The 21,197-nt window shown below is 38.7% G+C and overlaps 1 protein-coding gene across 1 annotated transcript in view; it reads left to right on the top strand.

Annotated features, from left to right (window-relative positions):
- The window catches only part of COL4A4 (collagen, type IV, alpha 4), a 72,770-nt gene that overhangs the window by 31,731 nt on the left and 19,842 nt on the right, over nt 1-21,197 (top strand). Inside the window, exons 15-33 of the mRNA XM_014960637.1 lie at nt 835-894; nt 1,603-1,647; nt 2,697-2,750; nt 7,514-7,583; nt 9,027-9,131; nt 9,732-9,896; nt 10,435-10,527; nt 10,870-11,033; nt 11,753-11,825; nt 13,059-13,165; nt 13,603-13,786; nt 14,573-14,641; nt 15,956-16,060; nt 16,623-16,841; nt 17,754-17,915; nt 18,555-18,725; nt 19,590-19,733; nt 20,370-20,477; nt 20,707-20,885. Coding sequence (XP_014816123.1) covers nt 835-894; nt 1,603-1,647; nt 2,697-2,750; nt 7,514-7,583; nt 9,027-9,131; nt 9,732-9,896; nt 10,435-10,527; nt 10,870-11,033; nt 11,753-11,825; nt 13,059-13,165; nt 13,603-13,786; nt 14,573-14,641; nt 15,956-16,060; nt 16,623-16,841; nt 17,754-17,915; nt 18,555-18,725; nt 19,590-19,733; nt 20,370-20,477; nt 20,707-20,885 — 2,277 coding nt within the window. The remainder of the gene's footprint in view (nt 1-834; nt 895-1,602; nt 1,648-2,696; nt 2,751-7,513; nt 7,584-9,026; nt 9,132-9,731; nt 9,897-10,434; nt 10,528-10,869; nt 11,034-11,752; nt 11,826-13,058; nt 13,166-13,602; nt 13,787-14,572; nt 14,642-15,955; nt 16,061-16,622; nt 16,842-17,753; nt 17,916-18,554; nt 18,726-19,589; nt 19,734-20,369; nt 20,478-20,706; nt 20,886-21,197) is intronic.

Raw genomic sequence — 21,197 nt, forward strand, 5'->3', positions numbered from 1 at the left:
TCTGGCTCCCTCCTCCTTCAACCCTCCCTTGAGATACTTGTAGGCGTTGATAAGGTCTCCCCTCAGCCTTCTCTTCTCCAGACTAAAGAGTCCCAGCTCTCTCAGTCTCTCCTCATAAGGGAGATGCTCCAATCCTTGAATCATCTTTGTAGCCCTACGCTGGACTCTTTCTAGTAGTTCCCTGTCCCTCTTGAACTGGGGAGCCCAGAACTGGACACAGTACTCCAGTTGTGGCCTCACCAGTGCAGAATAGAGGGGGAGAATGACTTCCCTTGACCTGCTTAAAACTTATTTAGCATTGTAGGCAGAAAAGAAGAAACAAGAAGCCTGAACATCACATTTATGAGTTCTAAGCCTAGCACTTTTTCACAAATTCATTTTGCATCATAAAAAGACCACTGTTTCCACTTAGCACTGGAAAAGGAGACAAAACTGGTCTCTCTATAGCAGATTTACTCTGAAAAAGATGGGCTTTATGTTCTTGCTCCAGTATTAGCTGTCCATGTAGATAATAGTACAGTTGTTAGTTATAAGTAGGAACTGAGAAATTGACTGATGCAAGCCAAAAGATGCCCAAAGCTTTAAAAAAAACAGATTGAACTGCTGAAAACTCATTAAGCTTGGAGAAGAGACCATAGCAGGTTCCTTGAGTAACTGAAGCTATGTAGGCACTGATCGTGTTGTATGGAGTAAGCCCCAGTGATTGAGCCTAGCAAGTGAAACAAGAATCATTAACCTAATATATACCTAACTTAATAAATCTGCACAAAATCAAAAATTTATGGCAAACTGCAGTCAGCATCTTGTTTAAACAAAGTATTTTGAATGTTCCAGGGTGTACTTGGGAGAGGAGAAAAAGGTGAAAAGGGCATTCCTGGATTCCCTGGATTGCAGGTAAGGAAGTTGCAGAATAAATTACTTCACAAATTCACTATAATTAGGTTCATAATATATTTAGCAGTTTAAATTTGCATTGCCAAGGCAGATTTTAAGGATTTTTTAAAACTAATCTATCATATTATCTGTATAGAATACTTTGGAGTCCTGCCCTGGGACTCACCATGTCTCAGACTTAAACATAAGTTCATATTGATTTTCTGTCCTTGGAAAGAAAGTGAATCTGTACAGTTATCCTCTAAATATTTAGAGCTGCATACACAAAGCTTCTCTGGAGTACTCTGGAGTACTAAGACAGTAATTTTAATGTATTCCATACCTGCTGATTGCAGTTTTTTACAGGAGCTTGTGCCTGATTTACATAACGCTACTCACATGGAGCAGCATGTCCACTACTGTGCTTTGGCAATATGATTAAAAAAAATTAAGTGAAGACCTGTATGGTTTATTTTGGGCTATAATTCAAAGTCATGCCCATCTCTCATATAAAGTATTTGCAAAAACTTTGCGAAGTTTTTGGGAAATATCCCAAGTAATAATTATCTAAGAAATATTAACTGCTCAGCAATTCTTAATAATAATATTACTAGGAAATATCCCAAGTAATAATTAGCTAAGGAGCATTAACTGCTCAGCAATTCTGAATAAGCGCAATTTTGACTAAGCTTTTTCTGTTTGAGCTCACATTCTACTTGCTTTTATCAGGGTGATCCTGGTTCTTATGGACCTGCAGGTTTTCCTGGGATGAAGGTAAGAAGGCATAAAGTATAAGCAGCTCCCTGAACAGTGGGATTAGTGAGATTTGGTTTTCTGTGGATTTGTGCAGATTTGGAATTTCCGCATACTTGATAGCTCACAATGCATTCCTTCCTTTTTCTCCTGCTACCTGTTGCCACAGAGGATGTATGAGCTCTTTGTCTTTGAATTTCTGCCACTCTGAAATTTGGCTGAAAGTGGCTAATGGGATCTGAAGTTGCAAGCAGAAGGAAAAGCCAGCAGGACATGCATATAACACGATAGAAAAGTTACACAGCATGGTAACTTTGGTCACCACGGTGACACTGTTTTTGTAATTTTGTGTTATATGCATGTCTTGTTTAGATTTGTGGCTCAAGAAATTCCATTTTTGTTGTTAAGTCTGCTAAATGTTAACTATGAACTTACATCATCTTACTGGAGTAAAGAATAACAGATATAGGTATAGAGATCCACATCTTGTCCTTTTTCCTGTTTCCTCTCTCCAGCTCATTTTCAAATCTAGTTAAGGTAATGATCATGTTATTAATAAATCACATTAATGTACAGATATTTGCATCTAGAGTTATGTTCCAGGTGACTGTTTTATCTGCAAAATTACTTTTTACTCTGTTTTTTCCCATGGCCTACCTGAAGAGTTTGAATACTGGATGGTTGAGTATATTAGTATATCATAAAAGGAGAGGAGGAGCTGATATGCAGCTGCTTGTCATGCAATAGTAGTTCAGCAGGAAGAAAACCAATTCCAGCTATATGAAGCAGACAGTCTATGAGAGTCTGCTGGTATGTATTCCAGCTAGTTCTGTGCCCCTCTGGGCACTCTAAAGCTGGTGATACATGTTGTGGGTTGTTTTTTTTTTTTAACAGAAGAGATTCTGTGAAACATACCATCACTTCTACAAACCCTGAGAATTCTCCAAAACAAACTGCAGATGCTATTACAACATGACAGTATTGTATGACTGCCTGACTGTTTTTTGTTCAATTACTTATATTAATGTCTTAATGGATTAATCAAATTATTTTTATGTGACCCTTTCCAGGGGGAAATGGGATTTGCCGGTTTTCCTGGACAACCTGGCTATCCAGGCGTGCAGGTAAAAAAGCCACCAAACACACATGCGTGTGCACATGCACACACACTCCCCTATAGAAATGCCAATTATTCCTTCCAAACATACCTGCTTATCAGACCATTTCCTTTTCTACAGTCACAACTGCTTTTGAGATGTACAGTTCTCATGATAGCCATAGTTACCTAACAAAGTGGTAGCAAATAACAACCTAAGTAAACATTCCTGTTTCATGGTAATTTCATTTTGCACACCACAGGAATTGGTTAATCCCAATTGCCAATAGTTACCTTTAACTGCACCAGTATAGCTATCTAATCTATGAATTCTAGTACTCTGCAAGTTGTTCGTGGTTGAGCTGCATTTCCCAGAGACATATGCTAGGTAAAGGAACTATAAACATTGGTCCCTGAGCTAGTGTGATAATTGGCATCAAATGAGGTGGCAAAATTTGATTCAGATGGGCTTGCTTGCATGCTTTACCAAAGTCTCTTTGCATGTGTTCAACCTGTTCACATAAGAGCTTTTTCAAGATGGTTACCAGAATGGAGATTGGACTCCTTCACACCAGCTTTGATTAAACATTTCCTACTTTTGCTTGCTTAGACGATGTTAGCTGTTTTTGTTTGTTTTAGAACACATGCTGCTTTCCAGTAGGGGTTAGAAGTGTAGTTGTCACATCTGGGGAGCTAAACAGTAAAAGAGGAGAATATTCATCTGAAAAGCATGGAAGAGATGCTTAATGCCATTTCAGAAGACCCAGGTGCCAGTTCAGTGACATTTCAGAATATAAATTCATGGAAGGCTGCACAACCAATGATCATATTGCAATTCTGACTAACAACAAAAGCTTGAATGAAGGGAAACTATTATATTTTCTATGGAATCTACGATGCTGAAGCACATTCAGAATGAAAAGCTAGTTCTGGATGCTACTCTAGAAGGAGCAAAGATGCAGTGAATGTAGCCAGGGGGAAGCTCTAGGGAGTCACTGGGATAGTGTGCAAGTGGTCAGCAGTATATGAGCACAAGGAGGAGTGAAATGCTGCAACAAAGAAGGTGGGTGACAGGATCATCAGTACAGACAGCAGGGTTGAAAAAGCTCGTCATCAAAGCTTTCACAGTACAGAGGACAAAAACAATACTGCAGAAATCGTGACACTGACGAACTTACCTCTAAATATTGTGAAATACAAAAGTCAAGAAGTGTCTGTTCCTCTCTGAAATAATCTTTTTGGAAAGCTGCATATAAACCAGTAACTTTCCTTAAAGCACAAGTGGTTGCACCTGTGAAATCAGAGGAATGACACTCAAGAGATTTTAGTAAGAATCACTTCTGTTATAAATTGAAGGTTAAGTTGGGAACATGCTCTACATAATCTGTGATGACAAAAGGAAATAAACTGTGGCTGGTCCAAACTTCCCCTAAGTAGTATACTGCTAAAGACACAGTTGAAAGCTGACAAATAAAAAGCAACAAACAGGTTTTCAAGAATCAGGTTTACAAATGAGAAATGACAAGCACATGGAGTAAATAAGTGAAAGTACAATAAAAACATCTGGCTTAGTCACAGGCTTACTTGTTTCAAAGCTAGGACTGCTAGGAGAGTACTACATCAGCTTCTTCAGCCAAGATTTCATTTATATAGTCATACTTGGGGAAAAAAAAAATTGTCCATGGATGTTCATTTTTTCTGCCATTTGCCCATTAGCAGCTTCACAACAATGTGGGATCATTCAGATACTAATTAGATAGAAACATTGCATGTCTTAACAGAAAGATCATTACAGTCCATTACTCCCACAAACTAGAATCAAACCTTAATGTTGTATTGTTAAAAAGTACTCACCCTGATGTGCATATTGTTCTAGTTTGGAGCATCATTAATAAACTCGAGCCAAGATGTTGCATAGACAGAACAGTGCATTTTTCAGTCTCCATTGATTAGCCCAGAGCCTGAGAAGCCATCAATTAACACTATAAACATTAAGCAAAGAATAATTAATTGTTGGTAGAGTATACTAGGGAAAAGTTTGAATGCCTGCAGTAATGAGTTGGAAAGATGAAATTCCAATTGCTAATACACGGAGCAAAAGAAAACGAATCAAGTATGGACACAACTTAAAAAAAAAACACCACACAACTGAACCAAACCAAAACAAGTTAACTTACACAGGTATACAAAATTCAGAATGATTGCACACATGCTGTAGTTTTACTTGAATAAATCTGATTATTCCTTCAAAGTGCAGATCTATCTAGTCTGCATCAACTGTTCATCTGGCCTCACCAGATGTTGCTTCTATCTGCTAAAAATCACATGTACTGGAGGAACAAGAATATGATTAAAACCCTCTGAGAATAGCCCGTCCTCATGTCGGTTTCCAGAAACAAACATATGCAAATAGAATCTAAGATACATTCAGATTTAAGAGAAAGAAAGAGTGAGGAAAAAAACAGTTGCATTCAAAGTAGATTTCATCTTTAAAAAATGTTAACTTTTGCTTAAAGCAAGGAATGGATTTAAGGGTTTGTGGGCATACCTGTTGATCCTTAAGCGCAGCCCGTAGCAACACTGTGTGCCAGCAACGTGCCCCTGCTGCAAAGGCAGGTAATGGCATCCTGGGCTGCGTTAGGAAAAGTATTGCCAGCAGGCTGAGGGAGGCCATTGTTGCTCTCTGCTCAGCACTGCTCTCCATCCTTGGAGATGCTCTAAAGCTGTCTGGACATGGTCCTTGGCAAACCAACTGTAGATGGTCCTACTTCAGCAGGGGAGTTGGACAAGATGCTCTCCAAAGGTCCCTTATTACCTCAACCATTCTGTGATAAGTATGAAAAAAGACAGAAGGCAACTTCAGGCAAAATACAAGAGAGGATGAGTCCTGTTGAAATCACTCCGAGACCATTTGTCTCTGCTACTAATGGAATGCGTCTCATTAAAATAATGAACGATCTTTCTACAGGAAGTGCAAAATGTTCCATTGACATTGATATTATATAAAGCTATAGAAACTTACAGAAGAAATGCAGTTTGTTTAATGCTTAAAACTTACAGAAGAAATGCAGTTTGTTTAATGCTTAATAGGGATGTCAGTAAAACTGGTAAGTGATTATAAGCTTTCATTTTAAGAAGACTCCAGGTTATACATGAGAGATATGCTTCTGTTGGATGTTTTTGGTATTTGGTTTTTTTCAATAAACCGGTGGCAAGTCAAGTCTTCTGAAATTTTTTTGGGAAGAGAAAACAGTATCAGTCAACAAAATAATCCAAACATATGTATGCCACTATGCAGGAGTGTACCAACAGTGAAAACACAGCAAGTACGAAGCTGCCATCCAGAGTGGGTCTATAAGACCCAACAGCGTAAAGACAGATTTTCAGAGACCACCACTGGAATTTACGGAGATACCAAGAACTGAAATTTTTGACCCTGGCTCATTGACTCTTCAGTTTTCTTTTGTGTTCTGGTTGTGTCATTTTAAAATCAGCATGAAAGTCATATAAGACTTGGCTGATATCCGTCTATTGTACAAATCTTTCATACAAAACTAATTTAATGATGATAAAAGTATCTCAGAATAATTTGTAAGTTTATAAGAGGAAGAAAAATGCTAGGTTTATTTTTTCTTTTCTGCCACACAGAAGACTCTTCTCTGTCAATAGGGAAGACAAATTTACATTCCTGTTCAAAATAGTCAAAGATGACACGATGTTATTTCATTATGCAAGATACAGTCAAAGGAAAAAGGACAATTAAAAGGCCAAAGGTGAAGAGGACCTTGACAAGCTGTTAGTGATAGCTCCAGAACTGTTTAAATATCATATAGATATCAATTAACGGAAAAAAAAAAAAAAAAAAAAAAAACAGTGACCCCTTTGTTTTCCTTTGTGAGTCACACAAGACGATAAATAAAAAGAAAAAAAAAAAAAAAAAAAAAAAGCATGGACTCCTTGTTTTTCCTTGTGTAAGAATGGGTATCCAGTTTTGCCTTCCCAGTTCTTCTTGTCCATGTCCTAAAAAGCCCTGAACTCCAGTCCCAGGAATGCAACCTCACTACGCAGTTCCCACATTTGCCTTCTTGTTTTCTCAGTTCCCGTTTGCTGCAGAGAGCAGGGTTGATTCCTAATCTACAAAGCAAAAAGTCTAATACAATTTGCCACATAAAAGACTTCCCTGACATCCACTTCACTTGCAATTCTAAATATCAAAATCCAAGCTAATTTAGAAATCCTCCAAGCAGAAGTGATTTTCCTTGCCATTACTAGGCACTTTTATGTCTCCCCGAGGCAGATGTTTTAAACTTATTACGAGAACTTTGAGTATCTCTTACCATCAATAGTATCTGTCAGATTGTGAAACCTCCTTTCTTAACGCTTATCTGTCATCATAGAAGTAATTTCCAAATTCTGCTATAGAATTTTAAGGCAAATAATTACAGCTTGGTTGTTAAATCAAACTGTCTCAATTAAATAGCGCACTGATTTACTGTAATTGATTTGTCTTTACAATACATGAATGAAATCAAATTCAGCAGTCATAAGTTCTGAAGAGTCAAGCAGATATGTGTGATAGGTATATTACTGTTTAGTCACTGGTATCCTGAAAGATAATGATTATTTTAAAACTTGTTGCCTGTTTTAAATGCTATGAAGTGTCAAAATCAAGTTTCCCAGGAGATAGGTGTCGCATCCTTACATGCCCCACCATTGTTACAGTTTTGAGTTACATGTTAGCACTCTGTATGTTTGTATCTATCAGTAACTTTTACTGTTGGACTCTTTCAGGGGGATCCAGGAGAAAAGGGGCCCCCAGGTCCTCCTGGAGCTGTTGGAACTCTTCTGCCTCCTATAAAAGGTCATAGATAGTTTTAACTAGTCTTTCTGCTGTAGGACCTATTTTGCTAAGGTGTTTGAAAGTCTTCACTAGGGATTCAGGGGACAGGATCCTAAAACATTACCTTCCTAGTGGCCATATTCTGTGTTTCTTACTGATCTGGAACTACATTAAACATTCAAGTTTCAGATTAAATGTTCGTGTCAAAGATTTTTATGCGTACAGTCACTGCTGGATCTGCAGGACTATCCCCAGTTATTTGACCTAAGCATATCGGGGAAAAAGCTATGAAAAATAAGCCCATGCTGGATAATGGATGGCAAATGAGAAAACGGGGTGTCCCATTGTAATTTAGAATTCCTATTTTCAGAATTGCCACAACACACAGACTTTAGACTACAATTAAGCTTCCTATTGCATAGCAGGGGTGAAATCCTGCAACGAGTATTCCCAGCAGAATACCTTATTATCTGAGCCTCAGGCTGGTTTTTTGTCTCAGCTCCCTTTATCCCCATCTTTATAATTTAATTGGTGAAAAGGTGTGTGTAAGGTCTTACCTCATAGCAGAATGCAGTGGGCAAGAGCCAAGCCTGCTGCCTGGAAGGGATTTGCTTTGGCATCTCACACTTGGGGAACCTGTATTCTAAGAACATTTTAACAAAGAACTTCTCATAAATTGTATTTCTAGGGCAGCAGATGCTGATCGTGAACACAGAAGTTACAACACAGCCCCAGTTCATCCGAACCTCCCCATTAGATAGGGGTCTCATCTGAAAATCAAATTTCTTTTCTGTTGACTTCTGTGTGTTTCCAGCCTATGCAACAAAAGACTTAACCCCATGCTTCATATCTCAAGTAACATTTAAAGTTAATCATGTACATGGTATGTGAGAAGATACATTCTTCAAAGAAAGAGGCCTTTATCAGAATTGTTTGAGAACAGAACTACTACCAGTGTCTTGTTTTTCCAATTTAACTAAACCCTTTGTATCTGTTTCTGGTTTTCTTCACCACTGTGTAATTGCAATTTTTCAACTTATTCATTATAGCAATTTTGAAAATATAGTTGGGATAATTTCAGCTAATATGATCCTGAAATGACCTCCCTGTGTTCAATGCCAAATTGCCAAATGTGCATAACATTTTAAATGCTACGTGTATTTATTTTTGGCAAACACTTGTCTTGGCATTCTGAAATATGTAGCACAAAGATGCTACTATGGAGTGATGAAAACTTAAAACTTTGCCCACGAAATGGGCAGGAATCCGTAGAAAAATAACCAAATCCTCCCACCTTAAAATAAAATTGTTACACATTCAAAAATGTTTCACAAAGACAAAAGAAGTTACTGTATTTTACTTTTTTGTAGTTCCCAAATTATAATTTTGGTTGCACGTTTATTTAGATTTAAGCTGTCAATTGCATAAGTTGTTCAGTTCACAGGTTTTTATAATTCTGTGTAGGTCCACAAGGAGATCCTGGATTTCCGGGTCCTGATGGTGATCTGGGGTCAGTTGGACCAATTGGTCCTGCAGGTCTGATGGGAAGACCAGGAGATGATGGAACAAGTAAGAGAAGCAGTGGATAAAATGTGAACTATATACCAATAGGGAAGAAAGTAGCTAAAAGAAAACTGTGTTTTGTTCTTGCTTGACACAAGTTGCCAACTTAAGGATTTGAGCTCTACAAAGAGTTCAATAAAAGTATTAGCTCAGATCTTAGTGGCCAAAAAAGAACTAAAATGATCCAAACAGAACATTAGGAATTACTAGAAGAGGAACAGAAGACAAAGCAGAACACTACTGTGCACTGCAAATACATGTTATGCCCGTATATGGAGTGCTGTGCTCAAAAGTTCTATTCTCCATCTCAAAAAGATACAAAGGAAAGTCAGGAGGATGAATTTGCTCTGTATAAGGAACTAGATTAACTGGGATGTCTGGAAACGAGATAATGGGGAGGAGGAGAAGCAGCAGCATTTGAAGGTCTAAAGTAGGAGCCTCTTTTTCTGGGAATCCTGGGAAAGCTAAAGATTCAGATTTAAGTCTTTGTTATATAGAAGCTCTTCTTCAGGACAGTTCTGAATAGTCTGTAATTTCCTCCTTGATATCTTGTAGTAATTGTTACTGTGAAGCTGTATGGGCTATTTACTGTTATTTTCTTTATAGGTCTGCCTGGCCTGCCAGGAGTAAGTGGGGCACCAGGACCTCAAGGTTTTCAAGGTGACCCTGGTTTCCCTGGAACAGGTGAATCAATTGCAGGAAGACCTGGACTTCCTGGACCACCAGGCCTACAAGGACAGCCAGGAAGACAAGGCTTACCTGGACTACCCAGTAGGTTCAACAGCAATTTATATGGCAAGAATATCATTCTGTATATTAACAGATTCATTACTTTTGTTCGTCCTTAAAAAAAAAAATACAGCTAAAAAGTGGATTTTGACAGTTGTAGAAATGTTTTATTTCCTATTAGTTGTCAGTCAGTGAGATGTCAAGATTTTCATAGTTTTCTGGGCAATTTAAATGCACAAAATAACATGTATGAAAAATGTCCCTAAAAATATATCACTTGAAGTTAAAAACACAGCAAACTGAGGAGGAAACCCAAATCAGCATCCTTTAGTAAAGAAACAAGAGTCATAAAATTCTACAGTGGAAAAAGGAAGAAGTAGTAGCAATGATAAGACCATGTGTCAACATCAGCTCTAGCCAGGCTGACTCTTGTTGCTTATAGATCATATTACAACTTGTAAAGCATTTCATAAGATCTATAATATAAGGATAACAAGAGAAGGGAGAAGAGAACATGTGAGCCAAGTTGTGGAAACAGTCAACCTGATTTATAGTAGATGTACAATTTGTTTTTTCAAAGGTGTCATCTGTACTGACAGAGGGATCCCCGGAGAACCTGGAGCAAAAGGTCAGATAGGCCTTCCAGGAAGAAAAGGTGAAAAAGGACAAAAGGGTAAGTATGCCTGGAGAGCAACAATTTGAATATGAGACCTTTGCCAGATACATCAGACCTAATTTGCAAGAAGTTTATGGTAACTTAGAAGATAAGGCCCATCAAAGTGTAGAGTTAAATGGCCTATTAGCATTGGGGCTTCTAAGTCAGTAGAGTCATGTCAGTGCAGCGGTTATTCAGCACTGTAAAAAGAGACTGATATGCTTCACTCCTTTGAAGGCCATAATGAGATAAAACAGTCTCTGCACTACTCACACAGAAAAGAAGGACAGTGTTATTTTTTGTGTATTTTGTGTATTAATTTTGCAGCCGTTTCAATGTAGTTTTGATGCACTCGTGTAGGAAGTCAAGGCCTCTGCTCATGTAGCGCTGGCCCTCCTGGTCCCCGTGGTATGCAAGGACCTCCAGGTACTCCAGGAAAGAAAGGACAAATGGGATACCCTGGAAGACATGGGGAAAAGGGCGATCCAGGCATATCCGGTGCAATGGGATCACCAGGGCTTCCTGTGAGTAGTTTTCATGAACTTCAATAAATAAATAACATCAAGTTACCCCTTACCTGGAAGACATTTAAGCCAAGTGGTGGAGAAACTGCCTTGGAAAACTACCTGAAAGTTTTATCTACTATCGCTTCTTACAGTCTTGCTGGAGGATACATAGAAACATAAAAAATTACTTCTTATCCTCTATAAACTTGTCAAGTCATAGATTCTTCTGACAATACCAGGTACCTAACTAGATGTAGATTGAGTTTTTTTGCTGGCAGCTTTGTGCAAAGCACAAAGAAGTGTCACTTACCTGCTACTATGTTGGCTTGTGGAAGGACAGCCTCATCCAGCAGGCACCACGCTCGAAAATCCCTTCCTGTGCAGCCTCCGTGGATTGTGGGTTGAGTCTGTGGTGGAAAGAGCTTGTGAATTGATTTGTATCTGAATATTCTTACATTTACAGCTACAGCTGTATATGGCCACGGACCTGATTCTTCTAGCGTTATAGTTTCTTATAGTTGTCTGTGCATTTGGCAGAGCCAGGCTGAAAAGGCCAGGTGCCCTTCACACACAACTTTATAGACACCAAAAGAGATAAGCGTTTCTTTTTGGTATGTTAATTTAATTGGCCTGGCTTTGGGAAACAATGCAAGAGCTAGACATAGATACCTGTTTTTCCCCTCAATCCCCACATTGATTCCTTGCTGGAGATAACTGACTTTTTCTTCAATGTTAAGGGGATACCTGGTTCTGCTGGACAACATGGTGAAAAAGGAGAGAAGGGAGATCCAGGAAGAGTTAGAATAAAAGGTAAATGCACATTTTATTGTTAGCCTTTCTGTTTTCTATACAATTCCTAGGCATTGTGTGAGAAAACCATATTCATCTACTTTTTATTAAAGTCGTTAATTTAGTAAGTGACCGAAGCCTCGAGGTCAGGTATATCCTGACGGCTTTCTTGGTACCATCATGTTCGTTTTCTTCTTGCTGAACACAAGATCAACACAGGATTTTGTTTTTTATTCTACAGTTCAGTCATAAAACAGTTTTAACAGCTTGTTATTAATGCTAACAAATGACTTTTCATGTCATATGATTGATAATCAGGGTCTTACAGAGGTCTTTATAGCAAAGACTAAGCAGACTACAATTATTGTGAAATCATGAAGAAATGCTATTGTATAGAAGCCACTCAAAGTCTCAATGGCTATTCAGATTCCTGCTTCTATTTCTAAAAATTACTCTTGACTGGGCATTGAAGAGAAACAATAGGCCACTAGTTGCACAACTGAAATTCTTGTAATTAAATAGATCAAAACCTCTCCATGGTTATGGTTATGATTTGCAAAAGCAAAAGAAACAGAGAACAAGAAATTACAGCAATCTGATGGCAAAGCTTGTTAGAAATGCTAAACTAATTATTCAGACAAAAGATTGACCATCTTATTGTTTGTGAAAAGTTAGCAGAGCTTTGGATGCCTGTGTTTGTTTACAGATGTTGGAGCAGGGAAAACATTCACTGTTTATTTGCAAATGATTTCTTGTCATAGCAAAATCAATCTTTGGGTTAGAAAATTTTTATTGTCCTTCATGCAAAAAATTGCATTTTCATAAATATCAGTGCAAAAGAAATCTAGGGTTAAAAAAAAGAATAAAGAAAAAATTAAAAATGTTTTTGGGAATATTGATGAATATATTCTGCATCATATGGCATTGCTACATCCTGATGTCATTGAAATCAAGAATAAAACTGACTGATCTAAATAGAAAAAATGTTTTCAGTCTTTATATAGCATGAATAAAAGTCACGTTCTCTTGGTCTCTGTAAACATGTCTTCTACAGAGAGACCAAGTTGTTCCATGAAGTGTGCAACCACATGCCTTACTGAGCCTAAAATACCCCATTAAGGAAATTTGAATTCAAGAACTGGAAATTATCATACAGATATGATGAATGGTTACCCAGTATTTACCTAAGCAGAAATAACAAAACCCAAAACTCACTGCAAATATTATACTTAATTTTTTAAAAATTCTTTTAAGGAATAAAAGGTGAAAGAGGTCCTACTGGGGTTCCAGGATTTCCAGGCCAAAGAGGTAATGACGGCAGAGACGGGGAACTAGGATTGCCTGGGGAAAAAGGAGCTGAGGTACATTTGATTTTCACAGAATCTTTTTCCTTTTCAGTTAATATATTGTCTTATGAAAGCGCTAGCTACTTAAAGTATAATTTTATTCCAGATTTCTAGCAGATTAATCACTTTTATCATTTTATGTTAGCCTAGCTCAAAAAAAAAAAAAACCATAGTTTTTATCTATTGAAAAATTATTTCCTTGGAAGTATTACTGTTTATTTTGGTATTCCTAAATATAATGTCTGCATGTACTGTGTGCCAATATTACAGAATCAGGAAGGAAAAAACACCCACAAAACTTTACCCTTTGTTCCTATTGCCCTTGAATATTTAAAACTACTACTATTATCCATATAGTCACTTCATTGTGAAAGAGAGGTTTTTCCAGATAATTCTCTAACATGGCTTTTGATATTTCGTGTTATTTCTTATCAACAATTTCTTTCTTTTAGGGAGATTCTGGAGTACCATTGCCAGGTGATAAAGGATTCCCTGGTGTCCCAGGACTTCCTGGGGTAAAAGGACAGATGGGATTGCCTGGTTTGGGGTTTCCTGGCCCTCCAGGAGTCAGAGGTAGCCCTGGAGACTTTGGTGATACTGGTAGTGTTGGGCCACCTGGTCCAAAGGGCCAGAAAGGTAATTGTGAATATTTACATTAAGAACCAAACAATAAAATACATGTTTGGTAGCATTCATTACAGTTTTGTATGTATTATATACAGCATTATTAATTCATAGTGAAAATAAATTTTGGCAAGCTCAGCTGTCACGTGAAATATGACCACTGAAAGGTAGAATGCTGTCAGCATTTAGCAGCAGACACTCATGGGAATACGAATTGCTAGGGGCCTCAAACCTGCAAAGCACCAATTGCACAGTATCAGAGGAATTATTTTCTGGAGTGAAGAGTATTCCTGGTTGTAAGGATTTGCATGGCAATGCTTTTTTGCTAAAGCAGCAGGAAAATACAACTCATACTTAAAGCTTGGCCTGTTTTTTGGTTATAAAAAATCCCTACCAAAATATAAAAAAAACAAACTACACTGATGGGAACATGTATGAACCAGAAATGTATATAGAATTGAAATGAAAATACTGTTTATCTCTTGCAATGGAGACTATTGCAAAGACAAATTTCTGCAACAAGTTAAAAAAAAAATCTTTGTCTTTGCAGAATACAACTGTATTACAACATTTTTATCACTACCAAAAAATCTATACGAAATAAGTGTCAAGAAAAATATATTTTAAGATTCTCCATCAAACCCAAAGTAATATGGAAATAACAATGTGCATAAACAGTCCCTTCTCTTTACCTTTGCACATCTGATTGTTTAGTTCCACAGAAATATTAGAGTAAATGTTCAGACTCCATTTATTCTGAAATTAAATAGTCCAGTTTCTTTCTCCCTCTCGCTTCAGGTGAGACTGTCTGCATTACGTTACCATACCCTGGAGATCCAGGCCCCCCAGGTTTTAAAGGTGTTCAAGGTATGTTTACAGATAGGAGATTTTTTTGTCTTATTTGAAACAGAGTTTGACATTGCTAAGTAAAAAAAAAAAAAAAAAAAAAAACAGAAATATTAGAGTAAATGTTCAGACTCCATTTATTCTGAAATTAAATAGTCCAGTTTCTTTCTCCCTCTCGCTTCAGGTGAGACTGTCTGCATTACGTTACCATACCCTGGAGATCCAGGCCCCCCAGGTTTTAAAGGTGTTCAAGGTATGTTTACAGATAGGAGATTTTTTTGTCTTATTTGAAACAGAGTTTGACATTGCTAAAAAAAAAAAAAAAAAAAAAGCTATCCTAAAAAGATATGCTGTTCTACCTTTTCAGCAGATACATGTCTTAGTGTAAAACTGCAAATGCATAAGAATATACTCATCTATAGAACCAAGGGCTAGACAGCTGCAGTTTGCAGGATCAAAAGGCGTGCAGGCTGCCTCCATAGAAATGACTAAATGAAGGCAGCTTGGAGCTCTGTCCTGCCTCAATTAAAATGCATAAGAGAGTCTGTAAAATATGCAGATGGCTGGAGTCAGATAAGACCTAGAATACGTACATCTGGATACCATGGAAAATAAAAAGGTGTGTGAGGCAAAGATATGCTGTAGGTCTTTAATTTCTAAAACAGTATTGCTCATGGCAAGTTGCAATTGAGCCTTAAAATCTGAATACTTACTACCATTACTTCAACTTGTTCAACTTCATTTAAATTCAAAGAACTCATCAAGGAACTGGCAAAATGTTTCTTGTGGTCACCAAAACATTTGAAATACCCAAGAAAATCCTGATCGGAACAAATAGAAATACTGGATTTTCAAGCTCCTTAATATGGTATTACACAGCTCCCTGACATCAGTATTGTGGGTGGTAGCTAAAATATATAGAGACATGAAAGAACAGGGATGAGTGTATTGAGCTCACGTGCGCTGTTCCAGAAGCAGCATATAACACAGGACAATATAAGAATTTGAGCTGACACCTGTCATTTGCTAAGTTAATATTGTTGATATTCTGTAAACATTAGAATGTTATAGGAGCCAGGTTTTTTTTTCTAATTTACTTTGGTGATTTGCAGTCTGCTGTTTATGGATTAGGGAACAAGTTGATTTATAAAAACAGCAGCCATGCATTTGGTTGTCACTTGGGTGGTGGCTCTTGCCCAAAATGTCAGAAGCAGATGAAATCCACTTGTCTTCAAAGTACATGAATTTGGATGAGACAAAGATGCAATGCTGTTTCCTTAGATCACACATTTTAGAGCTCTGGCCAGGTTTTACATATTTTCTTTCTGTTTCCAGGACCAAAGGGTTTAAAAGGACTCCCCGGTCGTCCTGGACCAAATGGATTTGATGGGCAAAAAGGCCATCGAGGCAGGCCAGGAGCAGGAATCCCTGGCCCAGAAGGTGAATTGTGCTTTTCTTAATCCAGGAGACCTGCTGGTCAAGTTGTAACATACATGCTGGTATGTGTTACCACATGCTGGTATGTGTACACATACAAGCTGTAACACATACATGCAGGGTAAGGTAGCTGCCATGGATGAACAGAATAGGAAGCACATTTCAATGAAAGCTAATGGAGGAGGAATCTTTACCAGCTTCCCTTTCTTTCCTCCAGCATTGCAGGGGCTGCAATAACATATAGTTCAGTGTCCAGAGAGGTAATATTCTCAGAAAACTGAGAATAATTAGTATCATTTTAGCAAAGGGATTGAAATGGACAAGAGTGATACAAGATAGATGCTGCCCCAGAGAGAACCACTGTCACTTCCCACAGGAATAATTACCTCCTTCAACCCTTGTGTATCATTAGCTATGAACGAGAAACCTGTATGACATATTTTTCTTTGCAAAGTGGTAATTTAATTCCAGTTAAATTTGCATTATAATATTGCAGAGTTTGTGGGGAAAAAAAACCCCAACTTCTGAATTATGCCCTATTTGAATTTTACAATCCTATCAACAGGCTTTCGAGGCAGAGCTGGCGATCCTGGTGATGAAGGTGAAAGAGGATCTACAGTTGATGGCAGAAATGGCCCCCCAGGTCCACCTGGCATAGATGGTCAGAAAGGTGTTCCAGGTGATACAACGTATGGTCCTCCAGGAATCCCAGGCAACAGGGGACTGCCAGGACCCCCTGGTGCACAAGGAGCAAGGGGTGATCCAGGCGTTCCTGGGCTTCGAGGTATGAGCCAGTTTTTATGAAGCATTTCCATATGTTCAAAGGAAAAAATCTGAGCAAAGTCAGTCCTGATTCAGATAAAACTTACTCTTTACCTGGATCCACAATGGTGACTGTGAGCAGTATACCCTATTTTTGTGTTGATGCTTTTACAGTTAAGGTTGATCAGCCACTAAGGAGATCTGCACTGCGGGAAGGGGAAGACGCCTTTACCCAGTCCATGGAGTAAAAATGCAGCTTCCTATTCTTACTGTCACTTGCAGCTTAGTGGCCATATGTGCTGAGGGCCTCCTCAGATAGTCCCTGCCTCAGATTGCTTACTCAAATCTGAAAGAACTGGCAAAAAGTGGGAGAACGCTCAGGGAGGGAGGAGTGAATTTCTTTGCCCTGACTTACACAATATAATCCTCAGTATTTTGGGCACTACACTGCTCATTTCTGCAGGGGAGTTTTGCTGGTTGCTGCAGATGTCTCCACAGTGCCACTTCCTGCCCACTTCATAGCAGATACTGCTGTTTCCTTTTATAGGTTTTCCTTTTCCCAGCCCTGAGCAGACACACACCCCCTCCCGTGCAGGGAACACCCATAGAACTGGCCCCAGTGCTGCCTCGCTGGTGCAGGCCAGTGAGCACCTTCCATTCTGCTCCTACACAGCAGAAACTAGTTTTTCATGCCCTACAGTCATCATTGCCTATAGGTGAGGGTTGAATTCGTATTCATTCCTTAAAGAAAGAACCTCTGCACAACAGCCACTTCTAAATTGCAGAAAAGCATGTTTCCACAAACTATGCAAAAACTAGATGATAAGTAAGATATTATAATAACTAAACATGTAGATTTAAAAATTACAATTAGGAATTCTGAGGAATGGCGAATATACAATGTTTTACTTCCATTAATGTTTTTTGTTTCCAGGACAGCCTGGGACCCCAGGATTTCCAGGTGCCAAAGGTTTTAGAGGCCCGGAAGGCGATAGAGGAGTACCAGGCTGTCCAGGCTTCCCTGGTCCACCATGTGACCCAGGCTTACCAGGGCCACCAGGACTCAGAGGTGCCATGGGCCTGCCAGGAGTTCAAGGTACACAACATCCATCAGGTTGCCTCAAAGCATCTTTTCTAGCAGATTTAATCACATGATTTTTGTGGTCACCATGCCAAATATTTCCATGGGGACTGCTCATTAGTAGGGGTGTACATTATGTTTCGCACATTTCCTTAAACTCAAGGAGTGTACAGTGTGTGTCTCAGATGTTTCCCAACTTTCCTTCCCTTCCTAAACTGTTCCTTAACTGGCCAAATCACAGTGTGTTCACTGTAACGTAATAAACAGAAGAGTTATCTCTTACTCTCTTGTCTCGAGTAGCTTAACTGAGCTCCTGTGAGTACTGTGATACTTTTATCTTCCTTATTCTTAAATGGAAGAGTTTAGGGAGACCTAGGAGACGTATATATCAAAACTATTTACTAATGAGTTGGGATTTTTCACAGGGTGCTTGTACTGATATGTCTCTCACTGAAGAAATACAAGAAAAAAAAAAATTCCAGGTGAAAAATCTAGGCAGAACCAGGGTTCCAGTATAACAAAGTTTCCAAATTGTTTTGCCATGTTTGATGATACTCAAATTTATACCAAAATCTATCACCTTCCACCTTTTAGATATAATTGCTCAAGCCTTTTCCTGCACTTCCATACATAAATTAAAGCTCTTTTTCTCAGGCTTACCAGGCTTTAAAGGTGAGAGAGGAGACAGGGGCCTAGCTGGGTCACCAGGAATTAAAGGTCTCAAAGGCTCTCCCGGCTCACAAGGTCCCCCAGGTCCTCCAGGCTCCCGAGGACTTCCAGGACTTCCAGGCAATAAAGGACCACCTGGTTTTCCAGGACAACCAGGTATGTTAAGCATCCTGCAAACCACCACATCTATAACTTCTCTTGTAGAGGGAGCTATTTCTACTGCTGTTAAAGCCAGGAAGTACTTTGCAGACTCCTCTTTTTCCAGCTTCGAGAATAAGACCCTGCAGCAGGGAAGAGGCAATAACAATAGCATCCTTTGTTATTTCTCTCATAATAAAAACAAAGGGATGGAAATAGTTTGATGCATCTTAGTGCATCCTGGTGCTTTAGTTGTTTTACAGCACTGATATATTTCCATGTCTTATTTCCTGACTATTTATAGTAGGTTCCTGTTATAATACATTATAAAAACAACGTACTTTCTATTACATCAAGACTATCTCCTTTACTGAGCAGTCTGTGATTGTATGCTGATTAATAGGTGGAGAAATAGCTTCATGTTATGTCTAATACCGGTAAAAAATGTGACCTTGGTCCCAAATCATCACTGGGCTAATGGGCAAAAGTTCTGAGTTACTGTAGCAAAATCCTGTTCTCCTTTGTCTGTCTTCTGGACAGTAGGAGTGGTGATTTCCAGTAGCCACATGCAGAATCTGGTGGTGTCTTAGGCGATGCATTGTATTTGAAATGTGCTTTAGTAGCAAGTTTACCCTAAATCCTCAGGGGTAGCAGCAGGGATGGGGGAGACGTTTGTTAACTTCAAGGCAATCTGGATTTCAAGATAAGTTTGATCTTGGCATGAAAACATACTCCAATTATTGATTCTCTAGCTTTACTAGTAAAGTCCTTTCTTAAGGGGTGCTTCTAAACTTCCTGCCTTTTGCTTTACACTCTTCCTTAGAATATGACAGCAACAGCGTAGCAGACTGAATATGTAAATAAAGCATTTAATATTACCAGGAAGCAAAGGGATTCAAGGACCCCAAGGATTCCCAGGACTCCCAGGGACACAAGGCCCAATGGGAATCTCCGGTGTAAAAGGTGAAGAAGGAAAAATGGGTCCACCTGGGCCCAGTGGAGAATGTGGGGATATGGGATTTAAAGGTTTGTAAAAAAAACTCCGCTTCACTCTGTAGTTATTTCTTTATGTGTTTAGCTTTGTTACCGCTGTGTTCGGAATACATTTACTTTTTGTTATAAGAGTATATTCACTTCTATTTTCAGAGATAGTAAATCCAGTTATCTCACTTATGAATGCATAATGAAAAATAACTAAAGAAAAATTAATTCCACTCAGATCATTAGGTGCATTTATCACTAAATGAAAAAGAGTAAGATCATTTATTTAAACAAACCTTGAATTTTGTCCTGTACGCATCTGAAACTTTAGATTTTTCAAGTTTTCTATCATACTGTCTGTGTCAATCTATGTAAAGCATACAGGAAATAATTGCTCCAAGGTGCAATCTCAGAAAGTATGCTGTGGAGTGGACAATACAATTGCCATCTTTCATATTCCAGACAAACAGGGAATAACTCTAATTTAACATCTCCAGAGTTACTACTGAATTAACTAAAAAGCAAGAGGATAATAAATTGTTAGCATTGAGCCTGCTGAAACAACTGAGAACTGCATTCATATTTGAAGACTTTCTCTGTTAGGGAAGTCTTCACTAAAATTGATTTTCGGGACACGTCGCTCATGAGTATTTACTTACATTCCATCTGTTTGGTTCACAGGTGAAAGAGGGCCTCCAGGAGACAGTGGCAGCATTAACATCCGTCTTGAGAAAGGACAAAAAGGGGAACCAGGGTTTCCTGGTGAGAACGGGTTTAGAGGGGAAAGAGGTAAGTCCATAAAATAAGGCACACACATTCATCTGGTACAAATTGCTGGTGGCTTTCATAGCTGCAGTAACATCCAGCAACTTTACTTTGTTCACAGATTCTTAAAACTATCAGTGCTAGTTTCTTTGGGCAATTACTAAAGCAATATACCAAGTGTGAAAGCACAGCTATATAGTCAAATAATGGCTTGACTATATTGATCATTACCTTGTTCTGCAATTAACTTCAGGTGAAAAAGGCACTACTGGTCTCAGAGGCACCCCAGGATTTCCAGGGAAGAACGGTGTCCCAGGACTGCCAGGTGACCACGGTGACATTGGACTGATGGGCTTTCCAGGATCACAGGGTTTCCCAGGACCAAGGGGTTTTAAAGGAATTACAGGTTTTCAAGGACAACCAGGTGACCAGGTAAACAAAGGGGTAGTGAGATGTCCTGCACTTTGCAGTTATCCCCTGCCTTCAAGAAATATGATGACGGGTACTTACTTCTATTGGACTGACCCATTAGATGTTCCTCCTGAGAACAGACTGTCAGTATATTAAATAATCAAATGCCATTAAATTCCTTAATGCAGCAGTTCAATGCTCTGATGACATTTTAGCAGGAATTGTAGTCAGGGTCAGCAAAGGGCCTCTCTCCTAGGGGCATGTTATGATTTTGTTTCATTGCCATTTGGTGGAAGTCCAGGCTACAGTGCACTGTTTAGGAGGGGGGGGGGG

The sequence above is a fragment of the Calidris pugnax genome, unplaced genomic scaffold (genome assembly GCF_001431845.1).
Source record: "Calidris pugnax isolate Ruff unplaced genomic scaffold, ASM143184v1 scaffold398, whole genome shotgun sequence".
Taxonomy (NCBI): Eukaryota; Metazoa; Chordata; class Aves; order Charadriiformes; family Scolopacidae; genus Calidris; species Calidris pugnax.